The sequence below is a fragment of the Pseudophryne corroboree genome, chromosome 1 (genome assembly GCF_028390025.1).
Source record: "Pseudophryne corroboree isolate aPseCor3 chromosome 1, aPseCor3.hap2, whole genome shotgun sequence".
Classification (NCBI taxonomy): domain Eukaryota; kingdom Metazoa; phylum Chordata; class Amphibia; order Anura; family Myobatrachidae; genus Pseudophryne; species Pseudophryne corroboree.
The window spans coordinates 304,936,534-304,957,682 of NC_086444.1; the positions used below are offsets into that span (position 1 = coordinate 304,936,534).

Below are 21,149 nucleotides of genomic sequence, written 5' to 3' on the forward strand. Positions count from 1 at the left end.
GCTTCCCAGTTGTTTACTCCCGGAATGAAAATCGCCGACAGTGCCTTTACATGTCTTTCTGCCCAGAGGAGGATCTTTGTCACCTCTGTCATTGCCACTCTGCTTTTCGTTCCGCCCTGCCTGTTTATGTACGCGACTGCTGTTACATTGCCTGACTGGATCTGCACGGGATGATCTTGCAGAAGATGTACCGCTTGTTGAAGGCCGTTGTAAATGGCTCTCAATTCCAGCACGTTTATGTGAAGGCAGGTTTCCTGACTTGACCATTTTCCTTGGAAGCTTTCCCCTTGAGTGACAGCTCCCCAGCCTCGGAGACTTGCATCCGTGGTTACCAGGAGCCAGTTCTGAATCCCGAACCTGCGTCCCTCTAGTAGGTGAGAACTGTGTAGCCACCACAGGAGCGAAATCCTGGCTTTGACGACAGGGTTATCTTCCGGTGCATGTGTAGGTGGGAACCCGACCACTTGTCCAACAGGTCCCACTGGAATACTCTGGTATGTAACCTGCCAAACTGTATGGCCTCGTAGGCCGCCACCATCTTTCCCAACAATCGAATGCACTGATGGATCGACACACTTGTTGGCTTTAATATCGGTTTCACCATTTTCTGGATTTCCAGGGCCTTTTCCACCGGAAGATAAAACTCTCTGAACCTCTGTGTCCAGAATCATTCCGAGGAAAGACAATCTTGTCGTCGGTTCCAACTGTGACTTTGGAAAATTTATGATCCAACCGTGTTGTTGGAGTATAGACAGGGAGAGTGTGATGTACTGTAGCAACTGCTCCCTGGATCTCGCCTTTATCAGGAGATCGTCCAGATAAGGAATAATACTGACTCCTTTTTGACGAAGGAGGACCATCATCTCCGCCATCACCTTGGTGAATACCCTCGGCGCCGTGGAGAGACCGAAAGGCAACGTCTGGAATTGGTAATGGCAATCCTGAACCACAAATCTCAGATAAGCCTGGTGGGGCGGATAAATGGGAACATGCAGGTAAGCATCCTTTATGTCTACCGACACCATGTAGTCCCCCTCCTCCAGACTGGAAATCACTGCTCTCAGTGATTCCATTTTGAACTTGAACCGTTTCAAGTAGAGATTCAGATTTTTTAGGTTTAGGATCAGTCTGACCGAGCCGTCCAGCTTTGGAACTACAAAGAGGCTTGAATAAAAGCCCTCCCCCTTGTTGTGAGAAAGGTACCAGGACTATGACCTGATCCTGACATAATTTTTGAATTGCCGCTGTTACTGCTTCTCTTTCTGGAAGAGAAACTGGCAAGGTCGATTTGAAAATTCGGCATGGGGGAACGTCTTGCAACTCCAGCTTGTACCCCTGGGACACTATTTGTAAAACCCAGGGATCCAGGCCAGATTGAATCCAACCTTGACTGAACAGTTTTACACGTGCCCCCACCCAAGAGGCCTCCCGCAAGGGAGCCCCAGCGTCATGCTGAAGATTTGGCAGAAGTAGGTGTTGACTTCTGCTTCTGAGATCCTGAAGCCGCTGTGGACTTCTTTCCCTTTCCCCTTCCCCTACCTGCAAAGAAGGGGGAACCTTTGGCCTTTTTGTATTTATTGGGCCGAAAGGACTGCATGTGAGAGTGATATGTCTTTTTTGCCGGTGCCGGAGCAGAAGGCAAAAAGGTCGACTTACCTGCGGTAGCCGCCGAGACTAACGCATCCAGTCCATCACCAAATAAGGCCTCACCTTTATACGGGAGAGCCTCTATATTCTTTTTGGAATCTGCATCCGTGTTCCACTGGCGAATCCACAACGCCCGCCAAGCCGATACTACCATGGTAGCGGCTGTTGAACCCAAGAGTACAATATCTTTCATGGCTTCTAGCATGTATGCGGCAGCGTATTTGATATTCCCTAACTTAAGGAGTATCTCATCTTTATCAATCGTGTCAATCTCTGATGACAAGCTTTCTGACCATTTTTCAATAGCGCGACTCACCCACGCGCAAGCAATTGTGGGCCTGAGCAGCGTACCATTGGCAACATAAATGGATTTTAATGTAGTCTCCATTTTGCGGTCTGCCGGCTACTTTAGTGAAGCCATCCAAGGTGCAGGGAGAATCACTTTCTTTGTCAACCTGGACAGTGCACTGTCTAACACCGGGGCTGACTCCCACTTTCTCCTGTCCTCTGCAGGGAAAGGATAAGCCATCTGAATCCTCTTGGAAATACGAAATTTCTTTTCGGGATTCACCCACAGCCCTTCAAAGAGAGTATTTAGCTCGTGGGAAGGAGTGAAAGTAACCTTAGATTTCTTTTCTTTATAGAAATAGGCCTTCTCCTGAGGTACAGTAGTGGTGTCTGTAACTTCCAGAACCTCCCTTATAGCCACAATCATATATTGTATATTTTACGCCAATTTATGATCTATTTCCCTGGAGTCACTATCGTCGACACAGGAATCAGTGTCCGTGTCGGTATCAGTATTTACAATATTTGCAAACGGTCTCTTATGTGACCCAGAGGGGTCGCCTGCGGGTGGAAGAACAGAACCCTGAAAAATCACATCTTCCACAGACTTTCCCAGCATTCTGCATGAGATTCAGACTTATCTAACCTCCTATTGATAAGATGCATACTATCACGTATTTCTTTCACCCATGCAGGCTCTTGGTGTGCCAGCAGCGCCACCACATTACAACTCGGTGTCCCTAAAATGGCTTCCTCCGGGGAAGAACTCCCTGCCTCAGACATGTCACACTCGAGCAACAACACACACAGACACTCTGGGACTTATAGGGGACAGACCCACAGGAAAATCTGTCAGAGGGACACAGTTTAGGAGCAGCCAGTTCACAACCCCAGCGCCAGTATATAATGCATGTGAACACAAAATGCCCACTGACATGCAGCGCTGTTTTACAATGTAAATACACCTGTAAAGCACCAAAAAAGCTGTCCCCCCCCCCCCCCCCCCCCCCTTTTGCACCCTGATACTTGTAGTCAGAAGTGGAGGAGGACCAGCGTTGTCTCTGCAGCCTGAGGAGAGAGAGAAAATGGCGCTGAGCAGTGTGCTGGCTGACTGAGGATGAAGCTCCGCCCCCACAATGGCGCGATTTCACCTCAGAGATTTTCATATAATATTTATACTGTCGGGGGTAGGACTGTGCCTGGGCATCTTATGCCCCCTTTTAGCCAGTTTGTAAGGTATTTTGCTGCCCAGGGCGCCTCCCCTCCACGCCCTGCAGTGCCTGTGTGTGTGTGTGTGTGTGTGTGTGTGTGTGTGTGTGTGTGTGTGTGTGTGTGTGTGTGTGTGTGTGTGGCAATGGCGCGCTGCGCTCCCGCCAGTCGCGCGGTACCTTTAGCCGTCACTATGTTGATTGAAGATCTAACTTCTTACACTCACCTGTCTTCTGACTTATGGCTTTGTGAGGTGGGTGACGGCGCACTGTGGGAGTGAGCATCTAGACACGGCTAGCGTTCAGTACCCTTCAGCCAGAAGCAGAGCCATGAAATTCTTTAGGAAGTTGGTTCCTACTTCTGCCCCCTCAGTCCCACGAAGCAGGGAGACTGTTGCCAGCAGTTCTCCCTGAAAATAAAAAACCTAACATAAGTCTTTTCAGAGAAACTCAGTAGAGCTTCCCTGGAGTGCATCCAGTCTGCCTGGGCACATTTCTAAAACTGAGGTCTGGAGGAGGGGCATAGAGGGAGGAGCCAGTTCACAACCTTTGAAAAGTCTTAAAGTGTCCATGGCTCCTGCGGAACCGACTATACCCCATGGTCACGAAGTGGACCCCAGCATCCTCTAGGACGTATGAGAAAAAACATGTCCACCTTTTGACCTGTCGACCTAGTACATGTCGGCCTAATGACCATGTCGACCTATGGTCCCTGTCAACCTAATGCATGTCGACCTTCAGTGGTCGACCTAATGACTGTCAACCTAAGTTGTGTCTACCCAACGACCTATACCCAATACCCGCAACTAATAATATGCCACACTAATGTCCCCAACTGGTAATATGCTACACAGAGTCCCTCTCTATGCAAGCCTCAGAGCTCCAGTCATGTCCCTTTATCAGGTGTGGGCTATATGCGGCCCTCCAGCTGTTGCAAAACTACACATCCCAGCATGTCCTGACACAGTTTAGCTATTTGTGCTACACTAAGGGGTATATGCAATTGCGGTCGAATTCCCGAAATTGTCGAATTTCGGGTCATTTTCGCCAAAAAAAAAAATTCGTCAATGCAATTCAGTGCTTTCCGTCAAAAAAACGGACTTTCAAAATTCGACTTTTTGAAATTCGACTTTTTGCAAATTCGACTTTTCTGCAATGATACAAGTGCTGCAATTCGACAAAAGCATATTCAATTCAAGTTTGGAAATTCGACAGCAGTGCTTTTAGACAGTAAATTCGTCATTTTCAATCCGCCACACTTTGGAGGGTGAAAACAATAAAAAAAAATTTAAACATGTTTTTTTTTGTGTTTTTTTTTTGGGGAATAGCATATCTATTTATATTAGAAGGGATTAGGTACTTTTTTTTTTTTTTTTTGGAGGCACAAGTATTATTTATATATTTTTAAAAATATTATTTTTTTTTTATTTTTTTTTTATTGCTGGAACGGTAAAATAATAAAAAAAAAATGGTGTGGGGTCCCCCCTCCAAAGCATAACCAGCCTCGGGCTCTTCGAGCTGGTCCTGGTTCTAAAAATGCAGGGAAAAATTGAGCAGGGATCCCCCGTATTTTTAAAACCAGCACCGGGCTCTGCGCCTGGTGCAAAAAATACGGGGGACAAAACGAGCAGGGGTCCCCCGTATTTTTCACACCAGCATCGGGCTCCACTAGCTGGACAGATAATGCCACAGCCGGGGGTCACTTTTATACAGTGCCCTGCGGCCGTGGCATTAAATATCCAACTAGTCACCCCTGGCCGGGGTACCCTGGGGGAGTGGGGACCCCTTCAATCAAGGGGTGCCCCCCCCCCAGCCACCCAAGGGCCAGGGGTGAAGCCCGAGGCTGTCCCCCCCCATCCAAGGGCTGCGGATGGGAGGCTGATAGCCTTGAGTAAAATGACAGGATATTGGTTTTTCCAGAAGAACTACAAGTCCCAGCAAGCCTCCCCGCAAGCTGGTACTTGGAGAACCACAAGTACCAGCATGCGGGAGAAAAACGGGCCCGCTGGTACCTGTAGTTCTACTGGAAAAAAAATACCCAAATAAAAACAGTACACAGACACCGTGACAGTAAAACTTTATTACACACTGCCGACACACACATACTTACCTATGTTCACACGCCGACATCGGTCCTCTTCTCCATGTAGAATCCACGGATACCTGAAAAGAAAAGATCAATATACTCACCTCAGCCATGGTCCAGAGATAAATCCACGGACTTGGCAAAAAAAGAAAACGAACACCCGGACCACCGGACTGAAAGGGGTCCCATGCTGACACATGAGACCCCTTTCCACGAATGAGACCTGTCAGTGACAGCTGTCACACAAAGGTCTCTAAAGCCAATCAGGAAGCGCAACTTCGTTGCGCTCACCTGATTGGCTGTGCGCTGTCTGAACTCAGACAGCGCATCGCACAGCTCCGTCCATTATATTCAATGGTGGGAACTTAGCGGCTAGCGGTGAGGTCACCCGCCGGTCAGCGGCTGACCGCGGGTAACCCCACCGCTGACGGCAAAGTTCCCACCATTGAAACTAATGGAGCGGCTTTGCGATGCGCTGTCTGACAGCTCAGACAGCGCACAGCCAATCAGGTGAGCGCCACGGAAGTAGCGCTTCCTGATTGGCTGAAGGGACTTCAGTGACAGGAGTCACGTGATGTCCCGGCATTCGTGGAAAGGGGTCTCATGTGAAAGCATGGGACCCCTTTCAGTCCGGCATGGAACGGGTGTTCGTTTTTTTTTTTTTTTAACAAGTTCGTGGATTATCTCTGGACGTGGATGTACCTCTGGACGCTGGAAGGTGAGTATAATTGTTTTCACAGGTACCCTCGGATCGTCGGAGACCGTGGCAGTCGGCGTGTCAACATAGGTAAGTATGTGTGTGTCGGCAGTGTGTAATAAAGTTTTACTTGTCACGGTGTGTGTGTCCTGTTTTTATTTGGGTATTTTTTTTCCAGTAGAACTACAGGTACCAGCGGGCCCGGTTTTCTCCCGCATGCTGGTACTTGTGGTTCGCCAAGTACCAGCTTGCGGGGGAGGCTTGCTGGGACTTGTAGTACTGCTGGAAAAAACAATATTCTTGTCATTTTACTCAAGGCTATCAGCCTCCCATCCGCAGCCTTTGGATGGGGGGGGGACAGCCTCGGGCTTCACCCCTGGCCCTTGGGTGGCTGGGGGGGGGGGACCCCTTGATTGAAGGGGTCCCCACTCCCCCAGGGTACCCCGGCCAGGGGTGACTAGTTGGATATTTAATGCCACGGCCGCAGGGCACTGTATAAAAGTGACCCCCGGCTGTGGCATTATCAGTCCAGCTAGTGGAGCCCGATGCTGGTGTGAAAAATACGGGGGACCCCTGCTCGTTTTGTCCCCCGTATTTTTTGCACCAGCACCAGGCGCAGAGCCCGGTGCTGGTTTTAAAAATACGGGGGATCCCTGCCCAATTTTTCCCCGCATTTTTAGAACCAGCTCGAAGAGCCCGAGGCTGGTTATGCTTTGGAGGGGGGACCCCACGCCATTTTTTTTTTCGGGTTTTTCCCGTTTTTTCCCGTTTTTTAAATCGCGGCAAAATCCGGCAAATCGGCCGATTTTCGCCCGCGGGACTGTCGAATCCGTTTTTCATTGAATATGGTGAATTCCGGCAGCCACCTGCCGGAATTCACCTGTCGAATTGTGTCGAATTAAAAAACGGCGATAATTTGCCGCGATTCGCCGTGAATTGCATATACCCCTAAAACGGTTACAGGGCATGCTGGAGGGCCGCTTATTGCCCACTCCTGCTTTAAATGCTCAGCGCCCCCTATTACGTCTTTTAGTTTATACATTTTATTTTGAACTCTCCTAGGGGGAACTTCAACTGAATGGGAGTTTAATTAGTTCAGGGAATAAGCGGCCGGAGCTATTCAACTGTCCACATCACGCATGGCATTTAAATCGAGAGATGCAGTTTACTGCAACTAATGCCCAGGGCTTAACGTGGTAAACTGCATTTTCTGACTTTAGTGTCAGGCATGATGCTGTCAGTGCATGAGGTAACACCACAACTAGACCAAAGACGCTACTTGAGGCATATTTGTTCCCGGGGGTGTAGTATGGTATGCCGGCGGCCGGGCTCCTGGCGACCAGCATACCGGCGCCGGGAGGCCGACCACCGGCATACCGACAGCGTGGCGAGCGCAAATGAGCCCCTTGTGCGCGCGCCACGCTATTTTATTCTCCCTCCAGGGGGGTCGGTATGCCGGCTGTCGGGGTTCCGGCGCCGGGATCCCGACAGTCGGCATACTGAAGACCTCCCGTTCCCGGTCTACACTATATAACACACTACATCATCCAATGACTATTTTATATTCTCCTCCACCTTCCTCACCATCTTCTCCTCCAGCACAGATACACTCTACCCACTGAGGACTCTAATGTTGTGCCCCTATCCAAGAGAAGAATCATTTCCAAAGCCTCCTTTCTACCCCAGCTGTCAGCTACTTACTTACCTCCATAGGTTCCCTTTGTCTTACAGAAGTAAGATGTAGCACAGATCGTATTTGAGAAAATACTACCTTGGAGGTCCTTGATTTAAATTAATGGATTAATTAACAGAAAAATAAAAACAAATGTTGATTACATGCCATTTACCTCTAACTTTGTAAGGATATGTACCCATGATTGCTGGGTCCTTCTCAGACCCTACCAACAATCAACCTGATCCACTATATGCATAACCAGAACTAAGGGAAGAAGGTAAATTATCGGAAATTTCCTATTCTGGCAACGATTACTCCTTTTTTCCACCAAATAAGTGAATCCCCTACCACCTGCACCAGCCTTGCCTTTACTACACTCCTGTTCCCATTTTTACTGTAGCTTTCGGTCCTCTGGCACTGCTACTCCTCACATGACATTCGATATCAGATAATATGGCACAGATATTTAGATGAGTCAGAGCAATTCTAACCTTTAAACACTGCATTATGGTGCCTATAAAACTGCTCTCTACTTCTCTTTCACACACACATTCTAAAAACTAAACTACTTACCGACTAGTAGTTTCACATCTCGAACAGTGAAGTCTTGTTCTGGCATTCTACAACAGATACACAGAGAAAATATTTTATACTATGCACATATGTATATACGTACACACATTAAAAAAGAAGAAAAATGTCTGTGTCTGTATATATATATATATATATATATATAGATAGATATATATATATATATAGATATTGAGATATAGATAGATAGATAGATAGATAGATAGATAGATAGATAGATAGATAGAAAACATACACATACTATGTGGGGAAAAAAGGTCCAAGACACCAATGGTGTTTACAAAAAACGAGTTTTATGGTAAGAACTTACCTTTGTTAAAACTATTTCTGCGAGGTACACTGGGCTCCACAAGTCTGGACAATGGGGTGTAGAGTAGGATCTTGATCCGAGGCACCAACAGACTCAAAGCTTTGACTGTTCCCAGAATGCACAGCGCCGCCTCCTGTATCACCCCGCCTCCCAGCACAGGAGCTCAGTTTTAGTTAACCAGCCCAATGCAGTAGCAGGAAGAGAGACGAAAACGGTTAGTAGCCACATACACCACACTCTCACGACAAGAGAAGTGTCAGCGGCTAATGCCATATCAACCCAAAGAAGCTAAGTGCGCCAGGGTGGGCGCCTTGTGGAGCCCAATATACCTCGCAGAAAGAGTTTTAACAAAGGTAAGTTCTTACCATAAAACTAGTTTTCTGCTGCGGGGTACACTGTGCTCCACAAGTCTGGACAATGGGGATGTCCTAAAGCAGTTCCTTATGGGAGGGGACGCACTGTAGCGAGCACATAAACCCGGCGCCCAAAGGAAACATCCTGGGAAGCGGCAGCATCGAAGGCATAGAACCTTATGAACGTGTTCACTGAGGACCACGTAGCCGCCTTGCACAATGGATCAAGGGTCGCACCACGGTGGGCCGCCCAAGAAGGTCCAACAGACCGAGTAGAATGGGCCGTAATGTGAGCAGGGGCTGACAGACCAGCCTTCACATAAGCATGTGCAATCACGATTCTAATCCATCTGGCCAGGGTCTGCTTGTGAGCAGGCCAGCCACGTTTGTGAAATCCAAACAGAACAAAGAGAGAATCAGATTTTCGCATAGAAGCAGTTCTCTTCACATAGATACGGAGAGCCCGTACCACATGTAAAGACCGCTCTTTGGGAGACAAATCAGGAGAGACAAAGGCTGGAACCACAATCTCCTGATTAAGGTGGAACGAAGAAATCACCTTAGGTAAATATCCGGGACGAGCCCTAAGAACCACCCGGTCACGGTGAAAAATCAGATATGGGGAACTACACGACAAGGCACCCAGATCCGACACACTTCTAGCAAAGGCAATAGCCAGCAAGAACTCCACCTTAAGGGAAAGCCACTTAAGGTCAGCTGAACCAAGAGGTTCGAACGGAGGCTCCTGCAACGCCTCCAAAACCACCGACAAGTCCCAAGGAGCCACAGGCGGGACATAGGGAGGTTGGATACGCAACACACCCTGAGTAAAGGTATGCACATCAGGTAAGGTCGCAATTTTTCTCTGAAACCACACCGACAAGGCAGAAATATGAACCTTGAGGGAGGCCAGACGCAGGCCTAAATCTAGGCCCTGCTGCAGAAAAGCCAAAAGTTTGGCTGTACTAAACTTGGAAGTGTCATAATTGTTAGATGCGCACCAAACAAAGTATGAATGCCAGATCCTATGGTAAATCCGAGCAGAAGCCGGTTTCCGGGCCCGCAACATAGTTTTAATGATCGCTTCAGAAAAACCCTTGGCCCTCAAGACGGAAGCTTGAAGAGCCACGCGTCAAAGATAGCTGGGCTAGGTCCTGGTAGACACAGGGGCCCTGAACGAGGAGGTCTGGGCGTTGTGGAAGTGGACGCTCTGACGACAGGCCTTGCAGGTCTGAGAACCAGTGCCGTCTGGGCCACGCCGGAGCTATGAGAAGCAGATTTCCTTTTTCTTGCTTGAACTTCTGAACTACCCTGGGCAGGAGTGACACCGGAGGGAACACGTACGGCAGCCGAAACCTCCACGGCACCGCCAGCGCTTCCACGAATGCTGCTTGAGGATCCCTTGTCCTTGCTCCGAAGACCAGAACCTTGTGATTGTGTCGAGACGCCATCAGATCCACATCTGGAAGAGCCCACCTTTCCACTAGGAGTTGAAACACATCTGGATGGAGGCCCCACTCGCCGGCATGCACGTCCTGACGACTGAGAAAATCCGCTTCCCAATTCAGGACTCCCGGAATGAATATTGCCGATATTGCCGGTAGATGGCGTTCTGCCCACTGTAGAATCCGTGAGGCTTCCTTCATTGCCAAACGGCCTCAAGTGCTGCCTTGATGATTTACGTAAGCCACTGTGGTGGCGTTGTCCGACTGTACTTGAACAGGATGGTTCTGAATTAAATGCTGGGCTAGGTTCAACGCATTGAAGACCGCCCGCAACTCCAGAATGTTGATCGAGAGGAGAGATTCCTCCTTGGTCCACCGACCCTGTAAGGAGTGCTGCCCCATCACCGCGCCCCAACCTCTTAAATTGGCATCGGTCGTCAACAGAACCCAGTTAGATATCCAGAAGGGACGTGCCCCTGCACTATTGTTGGTCCTGGAGCCACCAAAGCAGCGACAGACGGACCTCCGGAGTCAATGAGATCATTTGAGACCTGATCTGGTGAGACAGGCCGTCCCACTTGGCTAGAATCAACTTCTGGAGGGGGCGAGAATGGAATTGAGCATACTCCACCATGTCGAATGCTGACACCATGAGGCCCAGCACCTGCATTGCCCAATGTATCAACACTTGCGGACGAGAAAGGAAGCAACAAATCCTGTCCTGAAGCTTCAGGACTTTCTCCTGAGACAAGAACAACCTCTGGTTGTGAGTGTCCAACAGCGCTCCCAGGTGCACCATGCTCTGAGCAGAGACCAAGGAAGATTTCTTCCAGTTGATGAGCCACCCTTGGGCTTGTAGAAACCGGACCGTCATATCCAGATGACACAGGAGAAGATCTGGGGAATTTACCAGGATTAACAAGTCGTCCATATACGGCAGTATCCTGACCCCTTGACGGCGGAGTACCACCATCAGCACCGCCATAACTTTGGTAAAGACTCGCGGAGCCGTTGTTAAACCAAAAGGTAACGCCCGAAACTGGTAATGGATGTTGCCAATAGCAAACCTCAGGTATTGTTGATGTGACACTGCTATAGGAATATGCAGGTAAGCATCCTGTATGTCCAGGGAGACCATGTAGTCCCCAGGTTCCAAGGCCAGAACTATAGAGCGAAGGGTTTCCATACGGAACTTGAAAAACTTCACAAACCTGTTCAATGCCTTGAGGTTGAGAATGGACCGGGAGGACCCATTCGGTTTCGGGACTAGAAACAGCGGAGAATAGTACCCCCGGCCCCTCTGAGCAAGAGGCACCTGTACTACGACTCCTGTATCCAGGAGGGTCTGTACCACCGAGTGTAGAGTTTTTTGCCTTTGTCCGGTCCAAAGGGACGTATGTCTGGCAAAATCGATGAGGGGGTCGGTTTTTGAAGGCAATGACGTAACCTCGAGTGACGACTTCCCGTACCCAAGCATCTGAAGTGGCCTTCAACCATTCCTGGGTATACCATAGAAGCCGGCCCCCCACCCTGGGATCCCCCAGGAGGAGGCCCGCCCCGTCATGCGGCAGGCTTATCGGTCTTGGCAGCTGGCTGACGAGCAGCCCAGGCTCTTTTGGGCTTCGGCTTACCAGGTTTGGAAGTGCAGGCCTGCTTATGGTATGCCTGACCTTTTGCTTTACCTGAAGGACGAAAGGGGCGAAAGGACGTACCTTTAGCCTTCGACACAGAAGGAGCGGTATTAGGCAGACAGGCAGTTTTGGCAGTAGCCAAGTCAGCCACCATCTTATTTAAGTCCTCCCCAAACAGAATATCTCCCTTGAAAGGGAGTACCTCCAGGGTTTTTCTAGAGTCCAGATCTACAGACCAGGATCTCAGCCACAATATCCGGCGAGCCAGGACTGACGTAGTAGAGGCCTTGGCTGCTAGGATACCAGCATCAGAAGCCGCCTCTTTAATATATCGAGAAGCTGTGACAATATATGACAAGCATTGTCTAGCATGGTCAGAGGAGATTTCAGATTCTAACTCCAAGGCCCATGCTTCAATAGCCTCAGCAGCCGATGAAGCTGCAATAGTAGGCCTCTGTGAGGGTGTAAATCGCTTTTAGACAACCCTCCACACATTTATCCAAAGGCTCTTTCAGAGACGTGACGGTAGTGACAGGTAGAGCTGAGGAAACCACCATCCTAGCCACATGTGAGTCCACTGGAGGAGGTGTTTCCCAATGCTTAGACAGCCATGTTGCGAGGGGATAGCGAGCCAGCATCTTTTTGAGGCACAAACTTCGTACCCGGATTTTCCCAGGGTTCCTGACTTATATCCACTAGGTGATCAGAGTGAGGTAAAACCTGTTTAACCACCTTCTGATGCTTGAACCTATCTGGTTTCTCAGGAGGCACGGATGGCTCGGGATCATCCGTAATCTGCAGAATTAACTTAATAGCCTCCACAAGGTCAGGAACATCCACATGTGAACTACCCTCCCCATCAGCCGTATCCGAGTCAGAACCTGTGGGGTCAGTGTAAGTGCCGTCCTCATCAGACGAGGTGTCAGTGACAGTAGTGGATTGTGAGGAGACGAGCGCTCGCTTAGAGGACCTCTTGGATTTATGCGAGCGTTGGGTCAGACTTTTTAGTAGTCAAGGACTGGGTCAACTTCTTCAATTGAGCAGATAAATCATTCGCCCACGGCGGGTTAGCTGCAGGGATCACATACGGTTGTACCGGCATTGGGGGTCCCATAGGGGGTGTTCGTTTAGCGTATGCAGAAGCGTGGAAAAAGCGGCCCACGGTGGGTCAGTGTGTGCCCCCATTGCCACAGTCCCACTGGGGGGCAAGGAGCCCCCAGAACCAGAGCCCACAGCTGCTATAATCTCCTCATATGTGCCTGTGGCTTCAGCAACACTAGCAGTGTGTTCCGCCCCAGAACCGTTACCCTCAGAAGCAGACATGATATAACTTGCAGTATGAGGTAACACAGTACAATTAACAGCAGCACAATATCCCAAACCCCTACGTAGTGTAGTCAGCACTAGCAAAGATAAAGGAGAGATATGGTGACCAAATCACAGAGAAAAAATAAGATTTTAAACCTACCGGTAAATCTTTTTCTCCTAGTCCGTAGAGGATGCTGGGGACTCCGTAAGGACCATGGGGTATAGATGGGCTGCGCAGGAGACATGGGCACCTATAAAAGAACTTTTAGTATGGGTGTGCACTGGCTCCTCCCTCTATGCCCCTCCTCCAGACCTCAGTTAGAGAACTGTGCCCAGAGGAGATGGACAATACGAGGAAAGGATTTTGTTAATCTAAGGGCAAGATTCATACCAGCCCACACCAATCATACCATATAACCTGGAATACCCAAAACCAGTTAACAGTATGAACAAACAGCAGCATCGGTCCAAGACCGATTCCAACTGTAACATAACCCTTATGTAAGCAATAACTATATACAAGTCTTGCAGATTTTCCGCACTGGGACGGGCGCCCAGCATCCTCTACGGACTAGGAGAAAAAGATTTACCGGTAGGTTTAAAATCTTATTTTCTCTTACGTCCTAGAGGATGCTGGGGACTCCGTAAGGACCATGGGGTTTATACCGAAGCTCCCAATCGGGCGGGAGAGTGCGGATGACTCTGCAGCACCGACTGAGCAAATGCTAGGTCCTCATCAGCCAGGGTATCAAACTTGTAGAATTTAGCAAAAGTGTTTGAACCCGACCAAGTCGCCGCTCGGCAAAGCTGTAATGCCGAGACACTTTGGGCAGCTGCCCAAGAAGAGCCCACCTTCCTAGTGGAATGGGCCTTTACTGAATGTGGTAACGGCAATCCAGCCGTAACATAAGCCTGCTGAATCGTGTTACAGATCCAGCGAGCAATAGTCTGCTTTGAAGCAGGCGCGCCAATCTTGCTGGCTGCATACAGGACAAACAGCCTCTGTTTTCCTAATTCTAGCCGTCCTGGCTACATAAATCTTTAAGGCCCTGACTACATCCAGGGACATGGAATCCTCCAAGTCACTCGTAGCCACAGGCACCACGATAGGTTGGTTCATATGAAATGAAGACACCACCTTAGGTAAAAATTGAGGACGAGTCCTCAATTCTGCTCTATCCACATGAAAAATCAAGTAGGGGCTCTTGTGAGACAATGCCGCCAATTCAGACACCCGCCTTGCCGAAGCTAAGGCCAATAACATGACCACCTTCCAGGTGAGAAATTTCAACTCAACCGTTTTAAGGGGTTCAAACCAGTGTGACTTAAGGAACTGTAACACCATGTTCAGGTACCATGGCGCCACTGGGGCCACAAAAGGAGGCTGGATGTGTAGCACTCCCTTCACAAACATCTGGACTTCTGGAAGAGAAGCCAATTCCTTCTGAAGGAATATCGATAAGGCCGAAATCTGTACCTTAACAGAGCCTAACTTCAGGCCCATATCCACTCCTGTCTGTAGAAAGTGGACAAAACGGCCCAGGTGGAAATCTTCCGTTGGAGCATTCTTGGCTTCACACCAAGATATATACTTCCTCCAGATACGGTGATAATGTTTCGCCGTCACCTCCTTCCTAGCCTTTATTAGAGTAGGTATGAACTCCTCCGGAATACCCTTCTCAGCTAGGATCCGGCGTTCAATCGCCATGCCGTCAAACGTAACCGCGGTAAGTCTTGGAACGTGCAGGGTCCCTGCTGTAACAGGTCCTCCCTTAGCGGAAGAGGCCAAGGATCTTCTGCGAGCATCTCCTGAAGATCTGAGTACCAGGCCCATCGAGGCCAGTCTGGAACAATGAGTATTGTCTGTACTCTTTTCCGTCTTATGATCCTCAACACCTTTGTGATGAGAGGCAGAGGAGGAAACACATAGACCGACTGGAACACCCATGGCGTTACCAGAGCGTCTACTGCTATTGCCTGAGGGTCCCGGGACCTGGCACAGTACCTCCGAAGCTTCTTGTGAGGCGTGACGCCATCATGTCTATTTGAGGAACTCCCCAGAGACCAGTTATCTCTGTAAAGACTTCTTGATGAAGTCCCCACTCTCCTGGATGGAGATCGTGTCTACTGAGGAAGTCTGCTTCCCAGTTGTCCACTCCCGGAATGAAGACAGCTGACAGAACGCTTACGTGATTTTCCGCCCAGCGAAGAATCCTGGTGGCTTCCGCCATCGCGACTCTGCTCCTTGTCCCGCCTTGGCGGATTACATGAGCCACGGCTGTGACATTGTCTGATTGAATCAGAAACGGTAGGTTGCGAAGAAGACCCTCCGCTTGTCGAAGGCGGTTGTATATGGCCCTTAATTCCAGCACGTTGATGTGCAGACAGGACTCCTGGCTTGACCATAGTCCTTGAAAGTTTCTTCCTTGGGTGACTGCTCCCCATCCTCGGAGGCTCGCGTCCGTGGTTACCAGAACCCAGTCCTGAATGACGAACCTGCGACCCTCTAGAAGGCGAGTACTTTGCAGCCACCATAGGAGAGACACCCTGGCCCTGGGGGACAGTGTTATTTTCTGATGTATTTGTAGATGGGACCCGGACCCCTTGTCCAGAAGGTCCCATTGAAACGTCCTCGCATGGAACCTGTTGAAGGGAATGGCCTCTTAGGCTGCCACCATTTTCCCCAGAACTCTAGTGCATTGATGAACTAACACTCTTTTTGGCTTTAGCAGGTCTCTGCCCATGTTCTGGAAGTCCTGGGCTTTTTCCAACGGGAGAAAAACCTTCTTTAGTTCCGTGTCTAGTATCATGCCTAGGAACGATAGTCGAGTTGTTGGAACCAACTGTGACTTTGGCAGATTGAGAATCCAACCGTGTTGCTGGAGCACTCTCAGAGAGAGTGACACGTTCTTCAGTAATTGATCTTTTGATCTCGCCTTTATCAGGAGATTGTCCAAATATGGGATAATTGTGACTCCTTGCCTGCGCAGGATCGCCATCATTTCCGCCATTATCTTGGTGAAAATCCTCGGGGCCGTTGAAAGCCCACACGGCAACGTCTGAAACTGGAAATGACAATCCTGTACCGCGATGAGCGGGATATATGGGGACATGAAGGTAAGCATCCTTTATGTCCACTGACACCATAAAATCCCCCCCTTCCAGGCTGGCTATTACAGCTCGGAGTGATTCCATCTTGATTTTGAAATGTTTCAAGTACAGATTTAGGGATTTTAGATTTAAAATGGGCCTGACCGAACCATCCGGCTTCGGGACCACAAAGAGTGTCGAATAGTACCCTTTTCCCTGTTGGATCAGGGGAACCCTGATAATCACTTGCTGTTGACACAGCGTTTGAATTGCCGCTAACACCACTTCCCGCTCTGGGGTAGGAGCTGGTAAGGCCGACTTGCAAAATCGGCGTGGGGGCACCTCTTCGAATTCCAGCTTGTAGCCTTGGGAAACTATCTCCATCGCCCAAGGATCTACGTCTGACCGAACCCAGACCTGGCTGAAGAGTCAAAGGCGTGCCCCCACCGGTGCGGACTCCCGCAGGGGAGCCCCAGCGTCATGCAGTGGATTTTGTAGAAGCCGGGGAGGACTTCTGTACCTGGGAACCCGCCGCGGCAGGTGTTCTTTTCCCTCTACCCTTACTTCTGGCAAGGAAGGAGGAGCCCCGACCTCTTCTGGACTTTTGCGACCGAAAGGACTGCATCTGATACTGTGGAGTTTTCTTTTGCTGTTGGGGAACAAAAGGTAAAAAGGTAGATTTACCTGCGGTAGCTGTGGAAACCAGGTCTGCGAGCCCATCCCCAAACAACACATCACCCTTATAGGGTAAAACCTCCATATGCTTTTTTGAATCCGCATCACCCGTCCATTGGCGGGTCCTTAAGGATCATCTCGCTGAAACAGCCATGGCATTGGCTCTGGAACCCAACAATCCAATGTCTCTCATATATAAGACTGCGTCTTTAATATGTGCTAAAGTTAGCAAAATAGTATCCCTATCTAGGGTATCAAGGTCAGCTGACAGGGCATCTGTCCAAGCTGCAACTGCACTACATACCCATGCCGACGCAATTGCCGGTCTAAGTAAAGTACCAGTATGTGTATAAATAGACTTTAATGTAGTCTCCTGCCTGCGGTCCGCAGGGTCCTTGAGGGCCGCTGTATCTGGAGACGGCAGCGCCACCTTCTTGGACAGGCGTGTTAGAGCCTTGTCCACTATGGGAGAGGATTCCCAACGTGTCCTGTCCTGTTTAGGGAAAGGGTACGCCATAAGAACCCTTTTGGGAATCTGCAGTCTCTTATCTGGAGATTCCCAAGCTTTTTCAAATAACTCATTAAGTTCATGAGATGGAGGAAAGTTTACCACAGGTTTCTTTTCCTTATACATGCGCACCCTCGTGTCGGGAACAGAGGGGTCATCTGTGAAATGCAAAACATCTTTTATTGCAATAATCATATACGGAATAGTTTTTGCCACCCTAGGGTGCAATCTAGCATCATCATAGTCAACACTGGAATCAGAGTCCGTGTCGGTATCTGTGTCCACAATTTGTGACAAGGGACGCTTTTGAGACCCTGACAGGCCCTGTGAGTTGGTCCAATCCGTGGATTGACCCCCTGATGTCTCCCTGGATTCTGCTTTGTCTAGCCTCTTATGCAATGATGCTACACTTGCATTTAACATATGCCACATATCCATCCATTCCTGAGTCAGCACTACCGACGGGGACACACCACTCATCTCCTCCACCTCCTCCTTTGATAAGCCTTCCGCTTCAGACATGCCGACACGTACGTACCGATCCCCCACACACACAGGGCTATACCTATACGGGGACAATTCCCCAACCAGGCCCTTTGGAGAGACAGAGAGAGAGTATGCCAGCACACACCCAGCGCCAAACTGACACTGGAAAACCCAGATAGCGCTTTTATATATAATGCCAATGCTATTCCCACTCACTGCGCTTCAAAAACCTAAAAAATTATTTTACACAGAAAACTCAGGAGAGCTCCCTGTAATGCACCCTATCTCCTCTGGGCACAATATCTAACTGAGGTCTGGAGGAGGGGCATAGAGGGAGGAGCCAGTGCACACCCATACTAAAAGTTCTTTATAGGTGCCCATGTCTCCTGCGGAGCCCGTCTATACTCCATGGTCCTTACGGAGTCCCCAGCATCCTCTAGGACGCAAGAGAAATACGTAATACAGTATATCTTTGTGAAAATCCTATATTAGATAACACCTGACGCACCAAGCCCCCTCAGGTTATAGAATATAGGGATAGCAGGTTGAGTGAAAGACACGAGATGGACAACACTCAGCTATCAAATGCACACACAGAAGGTCACAGTTTGTACAATGCAGAGGTTATTTTACTAACAATAATACTGCACTGGACTAGCTTACACAGCTATATAACAGTAGATATAACGGGTGGTCTTCTGTTTGCCGGCGGTCGGGCTCCCGGCGCTCAGTATACCGGCGCCGGGAGCCCGACAGCCGGCATACCGACACTTATTTTCCTTCGTGGGGGTCCACGACCCCCATAGAGGGAGAATAAAATAGTGTGGCGCGCGTAGCGCGCCACCGTGCCCGTAGCGTGGCGAGCGCAGCGAGCCCGCAAGGGGCTCATTTGCGCTCGCCAAGCTGTCGGTAAGCCGGCGGTCGGGCTCCCGGCGCCGGGATACTGGTCGCCGGGAGCCCGACCGCCGGCCAGCCGTAGTGAACCCGATATAACAGTACACAGTAAGAACTGGATGTATATCACAGGGTAATTGTACTATAAAACCCTGACTAAATGCACTCTTTCTTAACTATCACTGACTAAAAAGGCAGGTAGAATACTTAAGTGTCATGTAAAGGCACAGCGCTGACAACCAGGCGGCTTTACATAGGAGGATTTGCTCAAGCAGTCCCAGAAACAGTGAGCTGAGGAATAATGGCCCCGCAGACACTGACTGGGAGTGAGGAAAAGACAGATATGCAGCTCCAGAGCGGGAACATTTGCGGGAAATGGTGCCCTGGGGCTGGGGGAGGGGCTTCAGGTCTAAGCCTTATCCCCCTTGCTGGCAAAACCACCGGGTACTGTGGGCGATATAAGAAGTGGTTTAGAGAGAAAATCCGACCTGCGCCCATGCCCTGGTGATCTAGTGGGATCGCCTGTATCCACAGTGTCCACCGCCAGCGCGCGCGGCCCGCCTCCCACTGACCGCGCCGGACCGCTATAAAGACCGGGTCCCGCGAGCGGGACCCACTTACCACCTCTCGAAGCACGGCCACGCGATCCTGGAGAGCCCCAGCCGTGTGTGCCTAACATGAAGAAAACCGGAGCCTCCGCTGTAGGTACCCGGCAACCAGGGCTCGGGAGCGTACAGCGCCGCTGGGGAGAGCTGGAGCTGCAGCAGAGAATGTCACAAGACATTTACCACCGCTGCTGCCCATGAAGTCTTCACTTTTTACCTCATAAAAAGCTTTTCTCAGGGCTGCTTGGAGCAGCCCCTCTGTTAAGTGCCTGCTTACTGCAGCACCAACTTACAAAACTGAGCTCCTGTGCTGGGAGGCGGGGTGATATAGGAGGCAACGCTGTGGGAGGCGGGGTGATATAGGAGGCGACGCTGTGCATTCTGGGAACAGTCAAAGCTTTGAGTCTGTTGGTGCCTCGGATCAAGATCCTACTCTACACCCCATTGTCCAGACTTGTGGAGCCCAGTGTACCCCGCAGCAGAAATAAAATTTTAAGAAAACAATATCCGATTGTATAAAATCAGGCTGGGTTATAGCTGCTTAGAATAACATTTATTAGTAGAGGGCAGTAAAAAACAAATATATCACATAAAAGAAGGTTTCTTACATAGAAAATAAAAACAATGGTTTCAAAATAAATGAAGAACACAAAAAAAAATAAGAATTTTACTTACCGGTAAATCTATTTCTCGTAGTCCGTAGTGGATGCTGGGGACTCCGTAAGGACCATGGGGAATAGACGGGCTCCGCAGGAGACAGGGCACTTTAAGAAAGAATTTGGATACTGGTTTGCTCTGGCTCCTCCCTCTATGTCCCTCCTCCAGACCTCAGTTAGAGAAACTGTGCCCGGAAGAGCTGACAGTACAAGGAAAGGATTTTGGAATCCAGGGCAAGACTCATACCAGTCACACCAATCACACCGTATAACTTGTGATAAACTTACCCAGTCAACAGTATGAACAACAACGGAGCATCAGATCAACCCTGATGCAACCATAACATAACCCTTATGTAAGCAATAACTATATACAAGTATTGCAGAAGAAGTCCGCACTTGGGACGGGCGCCCAGCATCCACTACGGACTACGAGAAATAGATTTACCGGTAAGTAAAATCTTATTTTCTCTAACGTCCTAGTGGATGCTGGGGACTCCGTAAGGACCATGGGGATTATACCAAAGCTCCCAAACGGACGGGAGAGTGCGGATGACTCTGCAGCACCGAATGAGCAAACACAAGGTCCTCCTCAGCCAGGGTATCAAACTTGTAGAACTTTGCAAAAGTGTTTGAACCTGACCAAGTAGCCGCTCGGCAAAGCTGTAATGCCGAGACCCCTCGGGCAGCCGCCCAAGAAGAGCCCACCTTCCTAGTGGAATGGGCCTTAACTGATTTTGGCAGCGGCAATCCAGCCGCAGAATGAGCCTGCTGAATCGTGTTACAGATCCAGCGAGCAATAGTTTGCTTTGAAGCAGGAGCACCAAGCTTGTTGGCAGCATACAGGATAAACAAAGACTCTGTTTTCCTGACCCTAGCCGTTCTGGCTACATTAATTTTCAAAGCCCTGACCACATCAAGTAACTCAGAATCCTCCAAGTCACGAGTAGCCACAGGCACCACAATAGGTTGGTTCATATGAAAAGATGACACCAC

General features: G+C 49.5%; 1 protein-coding gene across 10 annotated transcripts in view; it reads right to left on the reverse strand.

Annotated features, from left to right (window-relative positions):
• The window catches only part of KDM2B (lysine demethylase 2B), a 473,004-nt gene that overhangs the window by 393,517 nt on the left and 58,338 nt on the right, over window positions 1–21,149 (reverse strand). For all 10 annotated transcript variants that reach the window (XM_063964438.1, XM_063964435.1, XM_063964434.1 and 7 more), the window contains one exon: window positions 8,175–8,221. In XM_063964438.1, the coding sequence (XP_063820508.1) occupies window positions 8,175–8,220 (46 nt within the window). In that variant the 5' untranslated portion in view covers window position 8,221. The remainder of the gene's footprint in view (window positions 1–8,174; window positions 8,222–21,149) is intronic.